At 36.6% G+C, this 26,759-nt stretch overlaps 1 protein-coding gene across 2 annotated transcripts in view; it reads right to left on the reverse strand.

Annotated features, from left to right (window-relative positions):
• Positions 1-10,922: 10,922 nt before the first annotated feature.
• WDR36 (WD repeat domain 36) overlaps positions 10,923-26,759 on the reverse strand; it is a 39,099-nt gene continuing 23,262 nt past the window's right edge. For both annotated transcript variants that reach the window (XM_026673132.2, XM_087958074.1), the window contains exons 15-23: positions 25,355-25,463; positions 22,444-22,523; positions 19,786-19,893; positions 18,897-18,994; positions 15,981-16,123; positions 15,228-15,347; positions 14,441-14,522; positions 13,251-13,438; positions 10,923-11,281 (exon numbers count right to left, since the gene is read on the reverse strand). In XM_026673132.2, coding sequence (XP_026528917.2) covers positions 11,132-11,281; positions 13,251-13,438; positions 14,441-14,522; positions 15,228-15,347; positions 15,981-16,123; positions 18,897-18,994; positions 19,786-19,893; positions 22,444-22,523; positions 25,355-25,463 — 1,078 coding nt within the window. In that variant the 3' untranslated portion in view covers positions 10,923-11,131. The remainder of the gene's footprint in view (positions 11,282-13,250; positions 13,439-14,440; positions 14,523-15,227; positions 15,348-15,980; positions 16,124-18,896; positions 18,995-19,785; positions 19,894-22,443; positions 22,524-25,354; positions 25,464-26,759) is intronic.

Raw genomic sequence — 26,759 nt, forward strand, 5'->3', positions numbered from 1 at the left:
CTTGCCTCGTCCAAACGCGCCCTGCGAACACAGGCGGCTACTGTACAGGGTGGAATGGGATTTGGGGGGGAGCCGAGGAGTCACCCCATAAGGGAAGGCCCGGAAAAATCACCTCCAAAGCCAGGAAATGGTCCCGATCAAGGCCAGAGAGCAGAAAGACACCAGAAAGCACCTGGCGAGGGCAAGCTCCTATCCGAGGCAGGAAGGAGAACCGTGTGCCGGACAACCGTGTGCCAAAGGGTTGGTCTTTGGGATACGAAATCAGTGGCAGGATTCAGAGGCTGCTTCTTTCTTGGCAAAGCATCTGCCTTTCCTCCTTCCCTCCATCCCCCTCTCTCGGAGAGGGGGCAGTGCATGTAAGGCAGAGCACCAGGACAAGGAACCCCACTTGTGGTACCTCTCCTTTTGCCGAGTCCTAATGCATCCTGTTTTCCTTTCCCAGAGAAGAGGAGACAGGAATAAGACCAGCAGTTTGTTTCTAGGTTCTTCTAAACCAGGCTAATCCCACCTACATCGTCCTTGAATTTTATGGTCCATTAGAACTATTAGAACTATCCTTCTTAGTTTTATTTTTCAACAATAAAAGCAAATCTGAGAACATCCTTGCTTTCTTTGATGGACTGAAGTTTCCAGGTAGTACACTGCCAAACATTCTTTAAATAGGACATCTTGTGTGATTATGACAGGACATCCTGGAATTGTAGAACTAATTATTGAATCAGCAGGAGACAGAAAAATGCTTTAAGAAACAGTGCACTGGAGTTTGAGCACTGTTTAAACTGTGTTGAAGCTTAATCTTGTCCACTATCAAATTTGATAACAAATATAAATTCAGTCTTAAGTAGGAATAGCAGATATCTGAACAGTCAAAGGAGAACATTAGCAATTAGATAGGTGGATAAATGGAAGGTGGAAAGACAGACTCAATAGCTGCTTATTTTTTTTTGGCATCTGTGATAAAAATTACAGTAAAAAATAGCAAAAAAGCCCCCCTACCTAGGCCTACATGTATATTAAATTACTTTTTCCGGCATCAGAAAGACGGACTTTTCAGTCACAATATTATTCCAACATATCTTTATTTTTGAAAACTAGAAATTAGCTATGAAATAGAATTGATTTCAACATGCTTTTCAGATTTTGCCATAGAAACTTATGATGAGTTGTGATCTACACACTACAGTGATTAGAAGGGATTGGACTAAAAGCAATTTCTGGAATCAAGATGTAATTTAAATAATGTAAATTGAGACTGTCAAGTCTGTTGATGAAAACAGAGAAAGAAACAGAGAATTCAAAGTCAACTTTGGATGATTCCTGTTGTGAAAACAGTTAAAACACTCACCTCCCAAGATGCTCAAAAAGCCAGACAATGCTTGATTTTAAGACTATGCCTTCTGATGGAGGACATGAGTACAAACAAGAGGACATGATCTTTTTTCCGGCATCCAGTATCCCTAGCCTGAAGCTTCATAATTATTACGCCTATGCTAATGAAACTTATTTACAAACATTCATTGGCTGTATCCAATCTACATTCTAGGTAAAAAAGTCAACAGAATGACTTCTGGCTCCATAAGGATAATTTTGGATTGGATTGAGGATTATTTTGGCATAAGACCATTCTATATTATAGTTTTCAAATACATTCAAATACTCCTGAGGTTGGATATAATCCCTCTCTTGGGCACATGCACACATTCAAAAGTAATTACCGTAATAGTAAATTGTGAAGTTAAAACAATAACAGAAACATTAATGCCTGTGCCAATTCAACATAAAGTTGTAAGACAAGCTGAACCAATTGAAAATTTACATTATCATATAGCTAATAGCTATATCAAATTAATTCATAAAATTCATTAATACCTGCAGTAGGTAGGAAACTAATCTCAATTCAAACTTTTGTGGATGAAATAAAACTTTTTGATGAGTGGACTTCCCAATGTATTGTTCAGTTAATACATTTTAAACCAGAGTATTTTCCAATGTATTTAAGAGAAACATCAGACCCTAACTTTTGTTGGAAGGGAGGAATATGGCTGAACTGTATCAGAATGTGGTAAAATCCTGGATTTCTGTAACTCAGACTTATTCTAAGTGAAGGCTAATCTTAGGGGTTATTATTTGCCATTAGTTCAGCACCAGGCACTCCTGCTGCTGAGCTCTGTTGAACCTGAGATTATGGATCAAACAATGGCATTACTAGGAATGAGTGCAACTGTGGCTTTCATTACAAATGGCAACAACGCTGCTTTGCCGAGACACCAGAAATCCTGGGAACAAAATTGCTGGGAGATTTTACCGCCTGATCCATTATCCCACAGTTAATTAAAACTGCTACTACAGCTCTTCATTTCACTGCTGGCAACACATTTGGGTTGAAAAAAATGGACAGAATATGTGAGGGTGGAAATATCTTCTGGGTAAATTACATTCTTAATAGAATGGAAGGAAGAATAGGCAATGTGGTGTCATTATTGCTTCCTCCTGGTCTTTTTGCTCTCTGATTTTAATTCTTTTTAGATTTTAAAATTTAAAAGATTAAAGAGAGAAAGGGCATGTTTCCATTTCCTGATTATTCCAGGTTATGTTTTTAGGATCCTCAACCCACCCGATGTAATCTTAAAAAGGGAGACACTTGGTTGCAGCCTTGTTTTGGAAGTGTGCCTAACTAATTTGGGAAGAGGGAATACTAGCAAAAACCTGGGATAGGAAAGCAAAACTGCATCATTTGTGGCAGCAGCCACTCTGGAAATAGGCAAATCTTCTCCTGAAGGACTCATTTTGTCTAAGTAAACACAATATCCCGATAACATTTCCAGTATGCATATTGATCTAAGTTGTGAGTCCTTGTAGTAGTATGAGACTGGGGTTCAAGACAGGCTGTATTGAGAAAATATGGGCCCAATCCAAATTTAATTTAAATAGGGTCATTTTGAGGAAACCTAGGAAAGGTCATGTATGGATAAATTAAAGGTGTTTGCTATATTTTGCTATGTTTACAATAATGTTGTTCCCATTCCCTTCCCAACACTGAGGAGTTTGTTTCTCAGGAGATTACCTCTTTATTCTTTCATGACTTTCCTTGTTGTCCCAGTTACTGCATCTTTCTGCTAGATGTTGAACTTTTTTGTCTTCCTGTTGCTAGGTGACATATTATTTGTCACCTTTCTTGTGACATGAAAGAGAAATATTAAATAACTAACTGCCAACTATCTAAATTAGTTAAAACAACTCTTTTAATATAACTTTTTAAAAGTGTGTTCAAATGGGAAACAATTAGAAACAATTACATGTAAGTATTATACTTAACTGAATAGTTCTAAGTAAAAGTAAATATCTCGTTGAGCACAGCTTGACTTCTGATGTTTTCTTGGACACATCCATTGTGTTTTTGGGAGGCTATAATATAAAAGTGATACATCACTTCATTTTAAAAAACTGAGATTTTCTTCAGGAATCCTTTCCAAGTACTAAACAGACCCAAGTGTACTTAGTTTCCATTCAGTCAAGGTTAACCAGATATTGCCAAGTTAGAACTAATACCAATATTATATTTTGTTGTATTGTTTTTATTCTTTATTTTGTGCCTTCTGTTGGTTGAATTTATAATCTCGTTATGCTAAGACAAATTCTACTGCTGATTGACATTACGTTTAATCTATTTTCTAATTATTTTTCTGCTTCTTAAATCTGAAGCTGATCATATTATCCAAATTGTAATCCAGAAGATAAACTTGGGCTGTGATTCAAAAAACTATTCTTGTTCACGAATAGGCAAAATTCACTTATAGTTGTCATACTACAACTTGCAAAAGTGATGAAGACGACTGTTGTTTTGGTTTAAAAGTTGTATTCTTTCCATTAGGGGAACCCGAATAAACAAACTACAGAGACATCAATTACATGCAAATGTTTAATAGATTCAGGGGATCAGTGAATGACATATCAGAAGTGTCATTCTGTTGGTGCACTCCATTTAGTAATAAATCCTGTTTGCTGCAGTGGTTCTGTTGTGTATTTATGTATTCCTCATATTGCAACAATGGGATAGAATAGGCTTAAGTGGGAATGTTCACACTTTTAAAATGATTTGGAATATTTGCTTCATATTACTTGTGAGCAATGACAAGAGCCCTGAGCCAGTTTAGTGAAAGGAACTGTGTTTACATAATGTCCAAAGCATTTCTTTCAAATCGTTTTCAGAGATTGCATAGCTCTCCTATTTAGATGGACTGATATTTCTTCAGATCTGAAACAGGGAAGCATGTTGGAAGAAGAATCTATATAGAAGGTACATCATTGTGAAAGAAGTTCCTTAAAACTAGGAAAAGAAAATGTGAGTTTTTTTGTTCTGAAATAATGTGAGAAATTTTCATGACTACACAATGTTCAAATAAAAAACCATAAAAATCCACCTTATTCTGAATATGATCAGAAGCAATTAAAAAGATGCAGAAAAACACTTCAATCACATCAAACACATTAAAATAATTTGCTCTAAGAAAAATCCCAATGCAGAAAAAAATATTTTTTCTGTTCACCTCTTACTTAACCAACTCCAGAGCCACTCAAACTAATAAACAGAAATGAAAACAATCACTCTATTGTCCATCTCTCTATATTTTATGAGGATTTTTCTTATTTATCATTGAAGAATGAGGTTAGAAAAGTTAGTAAGGAAACCAGATTGGAAATCACTGCCTAATTGTGGTTTCCAAATCTTTTTTGTAAAACAAATCACAAATTATGGGTTGCCTTTTCAAAATAGAGAAGAGGGAATGGCTATGTAGGTAGAAGCCAGGAAGCAAGCAAACCGGGAACTTGGACCATTTCCTCATAAGCAATTTATCACATCTTATAGTGTGTTCAAACCATGAAGACAAACAATTACTATAGCAGTAACTGAGGAATACTATAAGATAAATCAGTTATAAAGAAATGGCCTTGGTGTGATTGTTTATCCTGCTGTTTCCATGACAATGAAATAAGACAAAATGAGAGAAATAGGCAGGGCGAGCAATGTAACTTCTCACACAATTAAGAGATTGAAATTTTAAAACAGAAAAACATTTTGTAAAAGAAAAGGGATGTGGCAGGAAAAGAAAAGCTACTCAACTTGTTGCCTTGAAGACATTTTATGAATGACTATTTTCTCCAGCCTAGACTTACCATACATGGAGTGTAAACAAACAAATGGCCACCAGATGATAAGAATTTTTTAAATCTCTTTACTGCCATCTAGTAATCAACCAAATATTTGCAACTATGCGAGACCTATCCCAACCTATCCTTCCTTTAAGGTGAGTTCTTGTAGTAAATATCCAGATTTTGAGCATTTTTCTTCTGCTTAACTTTTTCTTATATGATCATCTTCTGAAATGCAACAAGCAGTAACAACTTCTAAGGGTCAATTTCTCAGAGCAATGAGAATTTCTAGAAGTGTATCATTTTCCCAGTTTTGATTCTTTTGGAAGGATAGTGTTTTTATCTCAGCAACTTTGTCAACTTCAATTCCCAGACAATTCTGGGAGATGGTCCACACATCTTAAATTTTCTGAGGTTGAGAAACTCTGATCTAGAAGATACTCTATAACAGGGGTTCCAAAGTTTTCCCATCACATCTTCCTGTAGTACATCTCTTAATGTACACACTTCCCCTAAAAATCCAAATACAAAAATGAGCATAAGTGAACAATGAAAATGGTACAATTAAATTTGTGGCAAAGTGGATCACTCATTCCTCTCACGGATAACAGATAATCAGATAATCAGAGTTGGAAGGGACCTTATAGGTCATCTAGTCCAACCCCACACCCAAATGGCAGTCCAATCTCTTCTTGAAGGTCTCAAATGATGGCGCTCCCACAACTTCTGAGGGCAAGCTGTTCCATTGGTTGATTGTTCTGTCGGAAAGTTTCTCCTTATTTCCAGGTTAAATCTCTCCTTGTCCAGTTTCCATCTATTATTCCTTGTCTGGCCTTCGGGTGCTTTAGAAAATAGCTTGAATCCTTCCTCTCTGTGGCAGCTCCTCAAATATTGGAAGACTGCTATCATGTCTCCCTTGGTCCTTCTCTTCACCAGACTAGCCAAGCCCAGTTCCTGCAACTGTTCTTCATATGCCTTAGTCTTCAGTCCCCTAATCATCCTGGTTGTTCTCTGCACTTTTTCTAGAATCTCAACATCTTTTTTTATAATGTGGTGACCAAAACTGGATGCAGGTGTGGTCTTACTAAAGCTTTATAGAATGGTGTTAGTACCTCACTTGATCTTGATTGTATCCCTCTGTTAATGCAGTTTAGAATATTAGCTTTTTTGGCTGCTGCTGCACACTGCTGGCTCATATTTAGCTGGTTGTCCACTAAGACTCCAAGATCCCTGTCACAGTTAGTGCTATTGGGCCTGGTTTCACCCAGTCTATGTGTACTTTTGGTTTTTCTTGCCTAAGTGTAGGGCTTTACTTTTCTCTACATTGAATTTCATTTTGTTACATACGGCCCAATGTTCTAGTCTGTCAAAATCCATCTGGATCTTGAGTGTATCTTCTTGGGTGTTAGCTATTCCTGCCAGCTTAGTATCATCTGCAAATTTGGTAAGTGCCCCTCATCTAAGTCATTAATGAAGATATTGAAGAGTACTGGGCCTAAGACAGAACACCTTGTGGCACCCCACTGCTTACTTCCCTCCATGTAGATTTAGACCCATTAAAGACTACCCGGTGAGTAGTTTGTCAGCCAGTTGCGAGTCCATCTTGTGGTGGTGCTATCTATTCCACTTTTTTCTAGCTTACTAAGAAGTAGGTTGTGGTCTACTTTGTCGAATGCCTTGCTGAAATCTAAATATATTATGTCCACAGTATTTTGCTAGTCTACTAATTTAATCACTATATTGAAGAATGAAATAAGATTGGTTTGGCATGATCTGTTCTTAACAAACCCGTGCTGACTGCTAGTTATTACATTATTTGTTTTTAGATGTTGGCAGATCTGTTTTTTTTTAATTCTTTTCCAGTATCTTCCCGGGTATTGGTGTTAGGCTGATTGGTCTATAGTTTCCTGGGTCTGTTTTTTTTCTTTTTGAAAATGGGAACCACATCAGCTCTTTTCCAGTCCTCTGGTAGTTCCCCAGTGCTCCAGTATTTTTGAAAGATATGGTGCAGTGGTTCTGAGATGACCTCTGCCAGCTCCTTTAAAATTCTGGGATGTTAATTCATCAGGCCCTGGTGACTTGTGTTCAAGATCAGACAGGTGCTCTCTTACTATTTTTTTGCTTATTCTTTTATTTCTGGTCTGTTTTTTAGAGTTGTTTTTGGTGGGTTGAGCTAGTTTCTTTTTGTGTGAAGACTGATGCAAAGAATGAGTTAAGCAGTTCTGCTTTCTCTCTGTTGCCTGATACTTCATTGCCATCTTCTCTCTTTAGTGGACTGACTGTGCCTGCCCTCCTGAAGGGAGGCACACCTCACAATTTGGGAAACCCTGATTGATAGGCATTATCAATTTGCAGATTGAGTCAGGTCATCATTTTATGCTGATCTAACATTTATTATGTAGATCTATGTCTAGATGTATGTAGATGTATGTAGACATATTTGCATGTATTTCAATTGTGGATCCAGTCACTCTCAGTCTTGGTTCATGTGAACACCCAATTATTATTTTTAGATTATCTAGCTCTTGGTATATTTAGCAAATTTCATAGTTTTCATTTCAACATAGAAATTTAATGTTACTATTCAAGTATTTACATTGTGATGCAATGTAGATATCTTTATGGATAATTGCTATCCCCCCCCAAACTAATCTCTAAGCATATTTTTTCATGATTTGATTCCATCTCACAATTAACCATGATCAAACTATATAAGGTTACACATGGCTGACAATTTGATGATAAGCAAGACAGACTGTTCCTTTGAAGTTCCACCCTCAGCCTGTGATGTATCAGAAGTCATAGTGGGCTTTTCAAGCTGAATATCAAGAATCTCAGCTGCTTGAGATGTCATCCATCAACATAATTTGTCTTGAGATGTCATCCCTCAAAATAATTCTTCTAGGGAGGAGGAATTTAAAATGACCTCCTCTATCAGAAAAGATAAGACTTCCTTTGTCTTGTTTTAAGAGGCATAATTAAATCTAGACTTTCTTCTTTAAACAATGTGAAGATCAAAATGTATGTAACAAGTTTATGAAAAAGCAAAAATATAACTCCCCCAGTTCAACAAAGTAAACAAAAAAATTAGCCACTGGAATCTCCATGTCATAAATCCATTTTTGGTAATTGGTTCCACTATCCAATTCTTCTTACCATAGAAATGTTTCTTAATATTTCTTAATATTCTGGAATCTGTTAGTTATCCTTCGATCTGTACTGTTATGAAAGTTCATGGTCTTATTTCCAAGTAGGATATATGTTTGTGACAAAATAACTAATTGGAAATACATTATAAACTTTAAAGCTAGTCAGACTCTAAGGCTAAAATCCTGGTAGAGTTGTCAAAAGCTGGCTATCTTTCTCAAAGGTTAGAGCATAATATCTGCCTTTAAATCTACCAGACTTTTATTGAAGAAATCCTTCTAATTCTTGTCTGTCTAGCAATTATGTCCCAATTTCAGAAAGAGCAAAAAGGAATTCTAAGAATGGAAAGGTGAGAAAAGTTAGTCACATGATCCAAAGTTCCCCATTCTCTGAACCTGTTTCCAAGAAGGTAGACAACACATGCAGCACAACTAATTTCTCTTTTGTTGCTTCAGTAGCATAAAAGCATGAGTCTGATGATGAAAAAAAAAAAAAAAGCAAATAAGATTCCCTCCCATTTCCACTTCAAAATGTGGGCTCAGCAAAAACAATGTTCTCCATCTTAGAGTTTCTCACTTTCAATTTCTAATTTTTGTTTTTAAATTTCTGCAACGGGCATTTTTCTGCATTTAAAAAGAAAAAAATACCATATATAAAATCTAGAACAGTAAGAAGACATATATTATACTACACCTAAGCAGTTTGAGCTTGGGTAGCTGAGGCCGTTGGGGGTAGGCTGAACCTGGGAGACTCCTGATGGTGCTTTTTATGATATGTAGCTAGCATAGCTTGATAGGATACATAACTAATGTAAGCTCCTACAATTTACAGTATTGCAGTATATTTGTAGTTGTAAGACCACAGCATGTGATAGACTGCTAAATTTTTGAATCTCATATTTTTAAAAATTGGTTACTATGTCAGCAATATAATGACATAAACTGTTTTATGAGTTTCTTCAGTGCAATGACATGAATATGTTGATCTGTTGATAAAACATGGGAAAAAAGACCTAAGATTGAGGAGTGCACATAGGGTCAGAAGGGATTTTTAAAAATATAAAATTATATATTCGTGTAATTCAAATATTTCTGGCAAAGGAATAAATTTAAAAGCATGACTGGTTTCCATCACAGATATGCTTGTAATTAAAGGATCTGAATTCTGAAGAGACAACACACCTTCTTGGTAATTGCCTCTGCCCTGTGGAACATCTTCCTCTGAGATCCAGAAGACCCTACCTTCCTGGCCTTCTGTCAACCCTTTGAGGTCCAGCAGACTAGAAAACTAAAGTCATGGATACTAGTATCATTATATGGTTATAGTAACAGAATCTTGTAAATCTGAATACTCCTCCTTTCACTCCTCTTATATTTGTGAGAATTAAGATGGAAAGTCTGAGACATTTTCCCAAATTCTATTTCTGCCCTAGCCTCAGATTTCTTTTATCTGACCACTGGCTCTTCATCTTGTTCCTGAAGGCTATTTCTGCAGCCAACAATAAAAGTTTCTGAAAAGGTGTCAAGACCAATCTTTCCTCATAAATCTTGAGGGCTTATACAAGTCTGAAAGCCAGAAAAGTTCTACAAATTGTTTGGATATGTGGGGATGTGTTGTGTTTAGGACGCCCAAAAGTGAACATGAGTAATTTTACTCGCACTTATCCTATAAGCACTTTATAGGTTTCACGAAAGTGTACAAATTCTGAATTATTCTAAACTCTTTAGCAAGGAGGTATTTTAAAGGGGGGGGGGGAATTGGGAAAAAGGAAGAAAAGTCTTAAAATTTGGTGACATTGTTCATCTGCAAAGAGAGTGGTTTAAAATCAATTTTAAGACAGATAGAGTAATACCTTAATAATGGTACAATTGTATTACTGTAGATCCACCTACCATTTTGAGACAAAGAAAATTGTCTCACATTTCTGCTGCAATACAATTAGAATTTTGTGTGTGCATTGTGTTTGTGTATATGTGTAAATATGTGTGTTCGTGTATGTATGTTGGAACTGTATGTATGTTGTAAATATGTGTGTTTGTGTATGTATGTCGGGGTGTGAATTTTACAGTATTGAAAAAAATTCTGCTCATTTTTATCTATTTAATTTATCACAAAATCTATTTTGTGTAGAGTTGTAATTGCAGGAATGTTCCAATCTCGGATGGCAAACCTCAGATAAAGAATGTTTCCAAGCAAATACAACTCAGGCAAACAAAGTCACTAATCTATGGATAAAGGGGGATTAGAGAGGGGAAGTAAACATATGTTAGACTTTAACTAGAGATAATTAATTGTATGGATTACTGTACTAAACAGTAACGAAAGTTAAGCAGTAACCAAAGTTAACCAATGATGGAGGATAACTAAAAATGTATATAAATGCAAGACTATACCCCAATAAAGATCATCATCATAATTCAGTTGTTCATAATCAAACAACTTGACTGCCTCGTCATTACAACAATTTTGAGATTCAAGCATTCACATTTTCACTTCTTCCAATTTTTTATCTGAATTTCAAATGCTCCCACTCATTCATACCGCTAGGATAGTTATCTCCATAGTAGAGATGAACTCTTACAATTTGTTTCATTTTTGCATACTGAATATTTTCTATATTAAACTTGTTTTAAGAATTTTATTATACCTAGTTATTTAAATAGAATGCAAATTATTAGTTTATGAAGATACAAGATTCATATTTCAATTTGAATAAAAAGTCAAGTTATACCGATAATATTTTAAAAACTGATGTACAACACCCCTTATTAGATATGCTTTGTACAAAAAATTAAGTATTCAAAATCTTCAATCTTACAGAACAAAAGGTACTTCATAAGAGAGCTGTCTTGATGTAATTTAAAATGCAAATGTTTTGGTTGAATAGAGTCTGCAAATGAATCCAGATTTCTTCAAGTTGGGTTGACAGCCTGGATACTTCTGCCAACAAAGCAGGCTCGGAACAAATGATTTTAAAATGCAACTAAAAAAAAAAAAAGAAACCATGTTCATTTAAATGGCATTGACAAGATAAAAGTAATTGAACTAGTTGTTTGAGAAAGCTATCACATCACTATGATTGTATTAGCTAATCAACTTTTCAACTGTTCTCAAGAGGATGCAAATCTTTCATAAATCATATTAAAATCTAAGCATGTCCCATGGATCAATAATGGAGCATTAATGTATATAACAAGGCATCTGGGAAGTAGCAGTACTGCAGATAATGCTAAATGCTATTTAAAATTGCTCAATCCTTATTTATAACAATGAAAATGGTAACATAAAAGGGTTCTGTACTAAACAGAATAACTGGATTCCTTTCAGTATTAGAGGCACTATTCTGCAATGGTTCCATTCCGTCCGGAGTGGGTGGTTCCATTTAGAATTTTTGGGAAAGGTCACTGTCAGACCATTGGGCATATCAGTATATGATGCTGATGCCTTGACCTGCTCCTTTCACAGAATTTAACATGAACCTTTGGAAAGGCTTTCTGTTGATGTGAAATGAGGTGTTATCAATATGGTAAACATATCCAGTTAGGCACTTCTAACCCAGAAGTTTCGGTCTTGTGTCTGAGGCCTGTGAGGCACTGGGTAAAGCCGAACAGATTCTGACAGAATCAGACAGAGAAAGAGTTGCCATCAGTATGGATACCATAGATATGCCATCTGTTGTTCTTGATGAAGTTGTACTTCTCATGAAGGAGTAAGTGTGCAATTTGGGCCAGGGGATTTGTGGCTTCTACTAAAGCAATACACCAAGGCTATTTCCAGAAGAATCTTCAAACAGCTTCAGCTTGTCCTATAACTGTGACCTTTCTGGATTCAGGAAATACTGAATAAAGTAGATCATGCTTTTGCCATCTTTTGGTTAGACTACTTCAATACATCTACTCAGGGCTGCATCTAAAGACAACTTTGAAACTACAGCAACACTGATTGTCATTAAATGGACAATTTGGAACTAAATCAGGCTGATCATTGTTCAAAGTTCATGACTTTTTCATTTACTTGTGATCATTTACTTGAGGTGAAATCTCTGAAACAGCTGCGACAGACAACTGTACTCCCCTCCTGAGAAATCAGGGGGTAGAGGTTTGGAAGATGCAAAAATATTTTTTAAAAGAGTGACTCTCTCAGATTGGGATGGCCCAATCCTGCTAATATTTAAGACACATGTAAAAATGGTTTCATCTGCAAAGTCTCTGATGTAGAAATATCCATTTAGAGGGACACCACCAATTCCACCAACAAATTCCACCAGTGCCATCCACCGAGCTGATACATTGTTTTTATAACTGTAAACTGCCTATAGTCTTGTGAATAAGCAATGTACAAATTTATAACAAAGAAAAATATATGTGGAAAACACTATTGGAAAAAAAAGAAAAGGCCAGATTGTTTTTAAATTTTAAGTTTGCTAATAACTTTAATTTAAATTGTATTTGCATTTTTAATTATTAGTTATCCTGAATGATCTATTACAGGGTTGCTTAAATCTGGCCTGTGGAGCTGGCCTGGAAATAGCAAAGGACTGGCCCATGGTGCCTTTGGCAGCCAAAACTGGGTGCTGGGGGTGGGTGGTACAGCTCCGTGCCCCATTTTGGCCGGCAGGGTGTTGAGAAGGCCATATAGGCTGAAAATGGGGCACTGGGGGCCGTGTGAGGCCCCCCAAACACTTTTTTGGTTGGCAAGGTGCTGGAGGCTGTTCAGGCCAAAAACGGGGCACGGGGGGACTGCAGAAAGCTTCCTTCCTGTCTCCCCCCACCGGCGAGAACAACAATGCTGATACGGCTCTTGAAGAAATCCAGTGTGACACCCTGATCTATTATAAGAACATTGTAAGAAATAAGTACTGTGCATATATAAATAAAATCATTAATTTTTCTTCCTCTTCAAACGAACACTTTCCCAGTAGGTGAAAGCTGTATATTCAAATATGTATTTACCTTTAGAAACAAGGCAAGGTATGCCTGAGTTAGTTCAAAGTCACACTTTGTGTTCAGCATTGCTTCAATCATTCTTAGGAAACTCTGCATCACCTCAATAGCGCCACCACCATCTGGTGACAAGCCTCTCAGTTCTGTTTCAATATTAGATGGTCCCATGTCCTTCAGAATGCTCAGTGGAGACTTATCTGTAAAAACATTAAACAAAGGTGAAAAGTATGGAAAATATTTTAGATATTTTAGAAACTCTTGTCACATTTAATCTGTGATTTTGCTTCTCTCCCAGAACACTTACTTCATCTGGATTAATTTTTGCAAGAAAAAAAAATTAAAAATCCTATTCCAAGAGGCAAACCATGCCAATTCTCCTGGGTTTTTGGGAGCAGGGGAGTAGGGCATAATACAGAGAATACACCCACATACACAAAATTAGCAATGAAAAAAATCGTATTTATTTCTCTAGACACTATTTGATAATCTGTCAATGGGCAAACACAACACCTAGATCTCTAGGGTTGAGCAGGACCTCTTGTTCCCCCTTAGTTACCACATGCACATATTGTGTTCTAGATAATTATCTGAAATACGTGATCTGTGCATATTTCTCTATCTAAACCTTTCTCCAACTAGCACGTTCAGTCCCATCCCTTCTTGTATTTTGCAAGCCGGTGTACTTTTGGCTCCCAATGTATGTGGGGAAGTCATTATATGTAGGTGAGTATTACAAGTCTGTTGATGGTTTATTTCTGCTTTGATATCCATGTCTGTCTGGGACATGAATTGCAGCTTCACAACAAATGTAGATAGAAAGATGGGTAGATAGATGGCAGAGAGACAGATATGAAGTTGCAAAAGAGTATAGCCAAAGTTTATTGATATATGTTTACACAATAAGACATTACACTGACACATAACGAATGCTCATAATTACGTAAGCATCATCAGAATGATATATAGTAGTAGAATAAAAAGGACTCAATATGATGCAATATAATAATGACACTAGTTAATTAAAATATATTAATTAAATGTCATTTGAAAATATATAATTTTCTTCTATGTTTCTGTATCAATATAGAATTCTTTACTGGCCAAGTGTGACTGGACACACAGGGAATTTGTCTGTGATGCATAAGCTCTCAGAGTTAGAACTAACATCAAGTACACTGTCATTTCATATGAAAACTTACAGTTGCTACTTTTTAATGCTTCTTCAAGCTGCAAGTAGAACTCAGATTTTTGAGCCAATATTCCAAGATTTACCACTTTTGACTGGAAATTAAAAAAAATCACATCACTTGTAAGTACATTCAAGGGTAAACATATTTTGATGGAATGTTTACAAACATAAGTTAGGAATCACAACAAATTAGTTCCTATAGGTGAATAGTTTTTCCTTCTTCTGCTCAAGTGTCACCTTCCCATATTTAGAACAGATTTTGGGAGTTATATATGAGGAAGGGCAAGAATCCACAACAGTGGACTCAACAATTGAAGAGCAATCGGGCACTACAATAATATCAATGAATTATGCTAAAGTTACTATGAAATTGGCCCATTTTACTGTTGTAATTTATTAACATTATATTAGTGGTTGGCTTCTATTTCATCATCACTATTCTTAAGAAAAATATATAGTTTATAGGGAAAGGGAAAGGCAAGGAAATTTTACCACTGACAAAAGACTCAAACAGAGCATAAAACATCTGCTTCAATTATTAGCCCCACTTTAATATCCAAAAATTATGCTGTTACCATATACTTAAGGTACAAGAGAACAGAACTGAAAAAATAAAGGATGTACCAAGTTCAGGTAGTGCAAGTACCTTGATACAGCACTTAAACCTCACGTGGCTAACAGGAAAATATGATTAAGCTTATACCAGAAACACTTCTGAGACATTTAAGAACTTGGAGAAAAAAAGAAAAGACATCTAAAAGGCAAATAAGTTTTTGTACAATCAATTCTCTTTTTACCTGCTGTTCATCACCTTCATGCTCAACAGAAGCAAATTGTGGTATAAGACCAGGAAGAGTGGGAATGAAGAACGGTGCAGATTTTGGTACTTTTGGTGGTTCTTTGGGTTTATTCTTTTGCTGTTAATGGGAATTATCACATCATCACCATCACATTTTATGTAAATCCAATATTCACAATAAACAAGCAAAATTATTAAATTCCTTGCTGTTAAAAACACTGAAAACCCATCTAAAATATTACACACAGAACAATCATAAATCAAAAGGAGACATCAGTACTTTGAAATTGTAACTATTATATTGTCAAAAATATTATAGTCAAGTGAACTGCATGAGTACAAGATGGTATTTAATTCTGCTTCACTATGTCAGTTAAATATTTTTTTTAAATTCCAATGGCACATTATCTCATAACTGGTTGTGTGACTGAGACAAAAAACTATTCCTAGGGCAAATGTTTTCTTAAAAGGTTTACTTTGCTGTTTTGGGGAAAAATGTAATTTTTGTTCCAACTCTATATATGATTACATTTAACAGACATTACTACTTTGTAAATGAAAATATTATAGAACAATTGTGATATCTACTTTATCATACACCCAGTATAGAATTTCTGTGAACTTAAAACTTAAACGTTCTCTTAACCAATTATTCTGAAAACAGTTTATTATTCACAATGTTTAAAATAACTGTCTTACAATAATAGACACAACTCCTAATAACTTTATATGCAAGTCATGAAATGGGTACCTTAATAATGTCTAAACTGAGCAAGTTTTTCCATCTAGATTCTGGCAGCAAAGAAAGAGTCACAATTGTTTCTCCCAGCTGTGGTGGAGATTCATATTGTATCATTTCATCATTTGTTTCATTCTCTTCTGTTCCATCTTCAACTTTCAATTGTAAAAGAAAAGAATAAATACATTACAAAACACTAATCCAGACAAGGGTTAAAATATATATAGTCTAATCTAGTGGTTCCCAAAGTGGGCAGTACCACCCCCTGGGGGGTGGTGGGATGCCTTAGGGAGGCGCTAAGAGGCAAAGGGGCCAGCAGGGGGGCGCTAAGAGGCAGCAGGGCGGCGTTCGAGGCACCAGCCGGCCCCCTGCAGGTTCACTCATTGACTGTAGCACCGCTTCGGAGCCAGCGCCTCCAATCTGGAAGTGGTGACACATTATGTGCCGCCGTGGCCACAATCAACGTGCCACCCCCCTGCGGCCTCTTAGCGTCCCCAAGGGGGCCAGCAGAGGGGTGCCAAGAGGCGGCAGGGGGGCGGCATGTTGAACATGGCCGCGGCAGCACATAACCTGCCACTGCTTCCGCATTGGAGGCACTGGCTCTGGAGCAGTGCTAGTCAATGGGTGAACCCTGCTAAGAGGCGGCAGGGGGATGTTCGAGGCACCGGCCCTGCAGGCTCACCCCATTGACTGTTATACCGCACTGGAACTGGTGCCTCGAATGTTGCAGCACTTTGGGAAAAGCCGCCGCCACCGCTTTCCCAAAGTGCCGCCGCTGTCACATTCTGTCTGTCCGTCCGTCCATCCATCCATCCAAAAGGTCTGTCTTCCTGCCTGCTTGCCTGACTGCCTGCTTGCTTGCCTACCTACCTATCTATCTATCCATACATTCATCCAAAAGGTCTGCCTGCCTGCCTGCCTGCCTGCCACCTACCTACCTACCTACCTACCAATATATCTATCTGCCTGCCTGCCTGCCTCTCTCTCTCTCTCTCTATCTATCCATTTATCCATCCATCCATCCATGTTCGAAACGCCAGCCCCGCAGGCACATCGGGAAAGTAGAGCAAAGCCAGTCTGGGAGGGAAGGAGAGAGAGAGAGAGAGAGACATCTGATGCATCAGATTGAACGAGGCCTAGTTTATACTGAGGCCCTTTTCCACATTGAAACATCTTTGCCAGCACATTGAAACCTCTTTGGCTTCTATTAAAGGTTTTGTGGACGAAACACGGTCAAGACTATCAGGAAGCTCTCACATTTTGTTAAGGCTTTAAACAGGATCCATTGGACCAGATCTCCACCCGAAAAATTACTTTTCCCCAATGTATTACAGTGCCAATTCTGAAGAAGGCAAAACCAAAATCTACTGGTAAATTACAAGAACACACACACACACACACTCCCTTCTCACCCTGCTGGAGCAGGTGATTGAACTAGAATAGATATCTCATTATCTTTCTCCTCCCTCCCTCCCTCCCTCCTTCTTTATTTCTTTTTCTTTCTGTCCCTTCCTCCCATCCCCCCTTCCCTTTTTCTTTCTTTCCCTTTTCTCTTTCTTTTCTTCCTCTTTCTCTCTTTCTTTCCCTCTTTCAGGCTCACCTCTTTAGATCAGGGGTTGCCAAACTTTTGGACCTCAGGGACCACCAAACTCATAATTTTAAAACCCGGAGACCACTAATATGAATTTTGACTGACAGTGGCTTTCTGGCGTTGTTGGGGAAAGAGATCTGATCCAACCTCTCTCTCTCCCTCTCCCTCTCTCTCACACACACAGGCAGGGGTGGGATTTAGACCCCTGATCGAAAGCTGTCAAAACTCCAAAAACAGGTCAAGTAGCTCTGGGGAGGCCAGTCATAAATTAGAACACTTGCTAAACAACTGGCCATTAAGTGAGGACCACTTGTGTTTGGTTTGCCTGGCCACGCCTACCATCACATGACCAGCAAGCCACACCCACCCAGTCATGTGACCAGCAAACCACACCCTCAAATTAGGCCACGCCCACAAAAATTTGAATCCCACCCCTGGGTGGGGGGCACCGAGGATGAGCACCTGTAGCACCCAGGGGGCGGTGGACTTAAAAAGTTTAGGAACCACTGGTCTAATCTTTATTATGACACAACAAAAGTTTTTCCTGAAATTTATCATTTGCAGCTAAAATTAATTGGATGTTTCTTATTTTGCCAGGAGTGGTAGATCTACACAGACAGTATGCCTTATTGTCATATTCTATCCTATCACACTATTTTCACCAGTATACCTAGAGGTGTGGAAGTCAATTCTCAGAATTCCCTAGCCAGCTATGTTGGGAACTGACATCAATACCACACTTGAAGTTGTTGACATTGAGAAATACTGCCTGAATTTTAGATTATAAGATCCCTGGTTTTGCATAGTGATAAATTATTAAATATTTTAAGTCAGTACTTGGCTATCATCAATTTTTGATCACCTTTAATCTGATAATTTAAATTAGTGCACTAATTTAACAGAGTTTTACATTATTATTTGCTCCACTCTAGTTTAAAGAGAAAGATTAATAAAATAGATCCCGATCTTTAAGTCCACTGCAATTCAAGCTAAGAAACATTCTAAAACTTAGTGTTGTTGACTATTCCCTAAATAAGATTTCAAATGAAGCAGCACTAGTAACACAAATGACTAACGATTTTCCAGTGAATACACTGTTTTACTAAACAAAAAACTTTTAGAAGAGTCAAGTTTTTGCAGTTGTAAAAACCTTAGGCTAACAATTTAGCTAGATACTATTATCAAAATAAATAGAAATACAGTATATATGTCCCAAATTATATTCATGTGAAAAAACCACCTGAACTTTCAACAAGAAATTCCACAGTATTACATATTTTGTTAAAGTGATTCTCTGAAAATATTACTCCAAGGCCTCTCTCTATATGCATTACTACCTTCAGTTGAGCAGGTACCAGGAAGTGTTACAACAGAAGGCTCATAATCTGATGGAAGAGGGCGCAAGGAAACAAGCGAAAACAGGGAACGATTAGACCTAAAAAGAAAATTTAAAAAGCAATAAATAATAACGATAATGATAGTAATAGCAATAGCACTTAGACTTATATATTGCTTCATAGTGCTTTACAGCCTTCTCTAAGCGGTTTATGGAGTCAACATATTGCCCCCAACAATAATAATAATAGATTGAAAAAAGGAAGTTTTACTTGGAACAACCTCCATCCTGTGACAGTATCTTTAACACATCAAGTAACATTTCTTTATCCCAGGTCCTTGGAAAGGACTTGGTAGATTGTTAAATAAAAATTAAAAACTCTAGGCTTTATTTTAGCAGTTTAAATACAAGCTTTGCCAACTAATTGTATGAAGTGTGAATTATGTTTTCACCAATCTTAGACTGTGAATCTAAGTATAGATTACCTATATAATAAATATTAAACAATGCCTGCTTATCTCAAATCCTTGGAAAGGACTCAATAGATGGACAAAAATTGCAAATTTAATCTACATTTCTACCAGACCATGTGATCAACTACAATATTAAATCAATACGTCAACCATCTTTTAAAAACTCTGGAAAGGTACAGGGTGCACTAAAGAAGAAATAAATGTTTATATTTCAGATATTTCTTAAAGATGAAAGTCTTTACATTTCAGCTACATTAGGAAAAAGGCCAGGTATCTGATTAGTAGCAACCTTGCAAACTAGAATGCATTTTTAAAAGGGAGAAATCATCACATAATTGTAACCGTACTATGGAAAAGTCCAAAGAATAGAAACAGTCAAATCATTTTTAAAACGGAATTGCAAAGTAAAAAACTTACCACAAGTAAATTCCAAGATCATCTACATGACAGGAAGCAAGGAAATCTCCAGTAGGAGACATAGTAATGCTCACTGCTGCCGAATCTAGTAGGAAGCAATCCACCAGGCTGTGAAATTAAAAAAAAAATCCATCTCATAGTAGATAATGCATGAAACTAGATCTGTTTGTTCTTTTTTCCACTTTCAGACAAATACTATCTTTCTAAGAGTCCTAATATTGATATTCATGTCAATAGTAATAAAGACAAGCCTTGAAAACTCTCTCTCTCTCTCTCTCTCTCACACACACACACACACACCCTACAGGTGTTAGAGGTCTTTATTAGGGGTTCCAACCCTGAATTAGTATTCTCCAACAATTCCCTGTGCCAGGGCCAGCCCCTTCCTGATGAGTTCAACAGACTATTCAAAAGAAGCCAGCACTAGTCCACAGTGCAAAAACAAGGCAAGTCTCCAAGGTAAAGGCACAGTTGAAGAGTTGTGAGTCAAGGCAAGGACACACAGCAAGGAAATGGACATATTGTTCCAGCATCGTTTCACTCTGATAGTATGGGTACCCCTTTTTCATTCTAGGTATCAAATCTGAACTAAAAGACTATGTGTCTCTGGATGGCCTGCTGCAAAAAGAGGGGAAAAGATTATTTCCTGGAACTAGGCCAATAGCCCAGAGCTATTAAGAAGTAAGAAGATCTACTCCCTCCTTCTTAAACCACATCACCAATTTGGCTGAATATATACCTAAATAAAAGTTTGTCATGAATAAAATACAACTATAAAGGATTCAAGGATGACCTTGCCAATCTCAGGTTCTTCAACTTATTCCCATTGTGCTGCTGATAACTGAATTTTAACTAAGTAACAGATTTTAGCAGGGGGACATTTGGTATATCTGACCAAGACCTTTGAGAGTTCAGTAAGCAAGCAAATATCCATGTTCTCTCACCTTTTTTATGCTCAAAAGATCATTACGAAAGTCCTCATACCTTCTTTAATATGACCTTTCAAAACGTATACTTTTCTTCATAAATCATTGCTTTATTTTAATTTCACATTAAAATCACTTTCTAAATGTGTCTTACCATTCCATTAGCTAGCTGATGCCTTTTGAAAACTGTCCCGTTTAAAAATCATCCTTCTCATCTCTCTTCTAGACTCAAAAGACTAAACAAGAATATATTTGGTAGCCTATGAGAAACCTAGTACTAGTCTAACTGCAGCATTTCTTTTACTATCTATTAAACATTTTCTTTGTGATCTGAACTTATGTCTTCTAAATGTGATTTGTCTTGCTTCTTATATTTGATTTTCCTTTAATCATTTGTGTTTTATTTTCATGTTGTGTAATTGCCAGAAAGGATAATTCCTTTTTAGTAAGGATAACTTAATTAATCCTTGAAAATTTATTATTTATTTGCACCAAGTGTCCTTGGTGAACCTGTATTGTACTCAGTCACCAATGTGTAGCCAATTAAGAATTGAATGTTGTATCATTTCTACATGTCTGGAAACTAAACAGTCCTTTTTATAACATCCTTTTAAAAAAAGCAGTACTGACATCACTTTTGATATGAAGTAAGTAGTTATTGTATGTGAAACCAGGTCTGTCAGAAATGTTATCATGCATATCATGTATTCACTGCTTTAATAATGTTGAATTGTTTGCTTCCTTTTTCTGGATCTATACACACTGATAATGCACTTGATATACAGTGTAATGAACCTACAGCAGTTCCAAAATGTAATAAAATATTTTAATATTAAACTTGAAAATTCAATTTGCAAGAGATACTTCAGTACAAAATAGAGAGAAGGAGTATGATCCCTGGAATGCATGCAGATGTTATATGTTATTTCACATATAGTCATGTGTAAAAGAATGTACACCCTCTCTGAGTTCTATGATTATGTATCAGGTCATAATAAAAATCATCTGCTCCAAATACCCCCAATGAAGAACCAATAATACACAAAGTAACAGAAAGTGCTGAGATGAATATGCTAACAATGAAATTGAAAGAAAAAGATGACTTTGAATTCTTTACAATTTGGAACAATTGGTATAAATGGCTAACAAACAGAACCAAGAAGTGAGACAAAAATGTTAATTGAAACAATCCTTAAGAAAGTAAAATAAAAATTTGTAAATTATATAAAGATATAAGAATAGTAATTATAGCTAAAGATATTATTTAGTAGTAGACAAATGCAATATAATGTATTGATATTTAAACCAAAATCATGTATAGATGCCAAGAACATTGTTGATACCATGTTTTATGATGAAAAAAAAAGTAATAAAAAAATATTTTTTTAAAAAAATCATCTGCTCTTTAGCAGTTCTTAAAAGTAGGTAAATACAACTTCAGATGAACAACAACGCATGACATAGTACACCATGTCATTATTTCTTTTACGTAACTATATATAGATGCTACATTAAATTCCCATATATTCTGAAACACTTTTTGGATATAACATCCATTAGCAGCTTTCCTGGCCTTTATTTACAGTTTGCTTACTTTATGCAAAATAAAACAATTTACTTTCTACATCTTTTAAAATCAGAAACTTTTGTTATCTCAATTCTAATTTCAGGCTTAAAATGCAATATCATATATGGGTGAAACTTATAAACTTCTATAGTAAAGTTTACTTACCATCCAGATGGTAAATCCCAAGTCCTAATGGTACAGTCCATTGATGCAGTTATTAGCCAACGGCCATCAGGACTGAAAGTCTGCAAAAAATTTTAATTAAACTTTTATCGGGTAACAGTGGCCTATTCATTGATAAAGTTGACTTACTTTGGATCTAACTTATAATGACATGTCTTATAATTGATCCAATTTTGAACCTGAACAAGTTGTAAAGCAACCTCATTATCAATATTACAAAAAATGTCCCAATTTTTTAAATACTTTTAAGGTTTGCTGCTCTATTGTTAGAAAGATATTTGTGCCATTCACATTTTCAACTCATTAATCTAGAGCTCCAACTGTTCTCTTTGTACTGAATCATGCTTGACTGAACTTAGAACATCCATCCCTTTGAAATCTTTGTGGAGAAAACTTTAATGAACCTTGAATTCAAGCACAAAGTCAACCTTTTGGCTTGGATAAATTCCTTGCATGCTATTTTTTTCAGGCAAATCTTTGGATAAAGGTAGATTCTTTACTGTCTCTATAATCTTTCAATGAAGTTAACTGTGGTGAATTTCTTTTTCAATCTACTTTCTTAACCAGTAGATTGGTATTCCTTGACTTGACAATTGGGACTGGATTCTTGGTGATTCTTGGTCAATTATTGCTTGAAGAAAGCAATATTAAGCGAGACATCACATGACAGCTTCAACAGGCATAATCCTAGCACTTCCGGTTGCAGTTATTAAGTGAGCTCCTGGATTGTGAAGTGGATGGAGCGAAAGAGATGCCTACTGAAAGATTTCAGCTCTACACAGAATTGAAATCATTCAGCAGACAATTCTTTGACAATGAAAGGGCTGCCTGCTGGTCAGTTTCACACCCATGTGGAGCTAAATTTCTCCAGCAGGCACCTTTTTGCTATTAAACAGCTGCCTGCTGCAACAATTCAGTCCTGGCTGCCTGCTGGAGCAATTCAAGCCCTGGGTAGCTCTTTCCCAGAGACAAGAGGGAGTCCTCTTAGTAGGTGGCAGCAGCATTCTATGTTCCCATTTCCCCACTGACTTTCTGGAGAAGTTGATACAGAACATTGCATATGGCAATCACATGATCATAGGGTGCTTGGCAACTGGTTGCTAAGATCACAATCAAGACTGTTCGTGTGTGCAATATTTTACAATGGCTGGGAGTGCTTTACAGACTATAAACTATTCTTTCTGAGGCTGTTGTAATTTCACACCATTATCAAATGAATGGTTGTAAATTGAGGATTACTTGTAATTAAATGAAATGTCTTCCTCAAGTTCAAATGTGAGCATCACTGAATGATCCACCTGTTTAAACTGTTCGCTGTGTTGATAGTCCTGAATAAAGTAGATTGGATTGTGTAATGAGAAGGAAATACAAAAGACACAAAACTACACTGAAAAGCCTGGTGGTGCTAATCCTAGTCTCTAATGCTTTCACTGAAATTACACGTATGACTTAGCCCATTATGTTAATATGGCTGGAAAAAATGTGGACTTCCCCAGTTTTATATCTACGGTGATGAAGGAAAAGTTTGTGAATTCTTTAGAACCACTGTAGTCCTACAATATCACAACTTACGACATATTCTGAGCTTTATCTAAACCCTTTTAATAAATAATTCTGGAAAACAAATAGCCCTCCTCCCTGCCTCTCAAAAAGCATTGTATTGAATCATTCCATGTTTTAACACATAGATCCAAAATTCACTATCACTGTTTGGAAAAGTATACAAACTATGTAGAATTAGAATTAGCAATAAGTCTTTAATGTTAGTGATTAGCCTATAACATTTACAGTACTTGTTGACCGATTTTGGAAGAATTTTGGCCTATTCTTTTTTATAGAACTATTTTAATTCACTGACATTTTAAGGCTGACTTGCCTAAACTGCTCATTTCAGATCATGTCACAATTTAGTCATTTCAAAATGCTTTATTTTTTTCTGTTTCAACAGAAAACATTTGTTTCTGTTTCAATTGTGTGTAGCTTTACCTTTGTTTTTAGAACTGATATTGTGATGTATTTATTTAAGCTTCATCTCTTGAATACCCTGACATTTTTCAGCATAAACAGCTGATACAATTCAGAATGAGTTGTTTCTTCAATAACTGCAAGCCACCTGTATTTTGAGACTATAAACCATGATACTCTCACAATCTGGCTTCGTGGTTATGATGAGGTTCTGCCACTGCAACACTTTGTTCATTTTCTCCAAACGTAAAGTTTCTCATTAAATGTCAGGTTTTTTTAGATTTGTCTCATCCGCTCACAGAACATCATTTCAATAGTCTGCTTGGATCATCCAGATGCTCACTGGTAAATTCAAGGCAGAAAGCAATGTAGTTTCCAGAGAAAAGTGACTTCTTCCTTGGTATCCTCCATATAGAACATTTTTGTTCAATTATATCCTTATAGTGGATTAATAAACAGTTATTATCAGGAAGTGCAAGATGGCTTGCAGATCATTGGCTACTACCCTACGTATCCTTGCAAGCTCTTGGAGTGTAAGAACATGGACTGAGGGTAGCCGGTCTTTGAAACCTAACAATCCCTTTTCTGAGGTCTGCTGAGATCTTTTTAATCATGTCTTGCCCTGCATTTAATGGTTTGAAATTTTTGCCAAATCATTTCTCCAATAGAAATTAAGAGGTTATTTCAATATAATGGAAAAATGGATATTGTGTTAAATAAAAAACATTCAATAGATTTGCATATAAATGTTATTCAAAAAATATGCCAAGCCATTCCAGTACCTATTATACTTATATGCTTCTATATAGAAATACAGTGAACTTTCACAAGCATTATGTTTAGTGTTAATTTAGAAATAGAAAAATCTAAATCATTTCAGGAAACACACCATTTTCATACCGTTTATAATTTACAGGTAAAAGCTTACCATGTCATTTATCTGTCCTTGGTGTCCTGAATATTTTCTCACAATTTTTCTTGTTTCTATATCCAGAACTGTGATGCCAAAATCATCCATAGCTATTCCCAGAATGCCACTGTCAAAATTTAATAATATAACCAAACATTTAAAATGGTAAAAAATAACCTTGCATGTTTACTCATTGCTGATGCTTCAACCATATTTCCATTTTTCTAAGAGAAAACCAAAAACCAGAAATGTTTACTTAGAAAATACATATGATGAAGTGAAAAAATTTGCATTTGGGAATTTTTGCATAATGCAAATTGAAAGTTGGGTTGCTGGATGCAATAAGAGCTTAATGGAAATAAAACATACATAAGAATAAATGGAATACTTAACGAGTGGCTCAACATCGAGAGGGAGTAAGATAGGGCAGTCTAAAATAATTATTTAATGTTCCAATACATAAGAATTATTTATTATTAATGTTCCAGAAGATTATTTCATGTACTTATGGATTAATATATAAGGTGAGATCAGTGTGTTGGCTGGGGCTACGAATATGCATGTACTTTTGTAATCAGATGCTACTATGTTCTTGGTGAGAAACAAAGAAAATGAATCTGAAAATTAATACACTGCTCAAAAAAATAAAGGGAACACTTAAAACTACACAATGTAACTCCAAGTCAATCATACTTCTGTGAAATCAAACTGTCCACTTAGGTAGCAACACTGATTGACAATCAATTTCACATGCTGTAGTGCAAATGGAATAGACAATAGGTGGAAAGCATAGGCAGTTAGCAAGACATCCCCAATAAAGGAGTGGTTCTGCAGGTGGTGACCACAGACCACTTCTCAGTTCCTATGCTTTCTGGCTGATGGTTGGTCACTTTTGAATGCTGGCGGTGCTTTCACTCTAGTGGTAGCATGAGACAGAGTCTACAACCCACACAAGTGGCTCAGGTAGCGCAGCTCATCCAGGATGGCACATCAATGCGAGCTGTGTCAAGAAGGTTTGCTGTGTCTGTCAGCATAGTGTCCAGAGCATGGAGGCGCGACCAGGAGACAGGCCAGTACATCAGAAGATGTGGTGGAGGCCATAGGAGGCAACAACCCAGCATCAGGACCGCTACCTCTGCCTTTGTGCAAGGAGGAACAGGAGGAGCACTGCCAGAGCCCTGAAAAATGACCTCCAGCGGGCCACAAATGTGCATGTGGTTGCTCAAACGGTCAGAAACAGACTCCATGAGGGTGGTATGAGGGCCCGATATCCACAGGTGGGGGTTGTGCTTACAGCCCAACACCGTGCAGGACGTTTGGCATTTGCCAGAGAACACCAAGACTGGCAAATTCACCACTGGCGCCCTGTGCTCTTCATAGATGAAAGCAAGTTCACACTGAGGACATGTGACAGACATGACAG

This window comes from Notechis scutatus, chromosome 2, assembly GCF_049901735.1.
Source record: "Notechis scutatus isolate UNSWTSFEM ecotype Mainland chromosome 2, rNotScu1.2, whole genome shotgun sequence".
Classification (NCBI taxonomy): Eukaryota; Metazoa; Chordata; class Lepidosauria; order Squamata; family Elapidae; genus Notechis; species Notechis scutatus.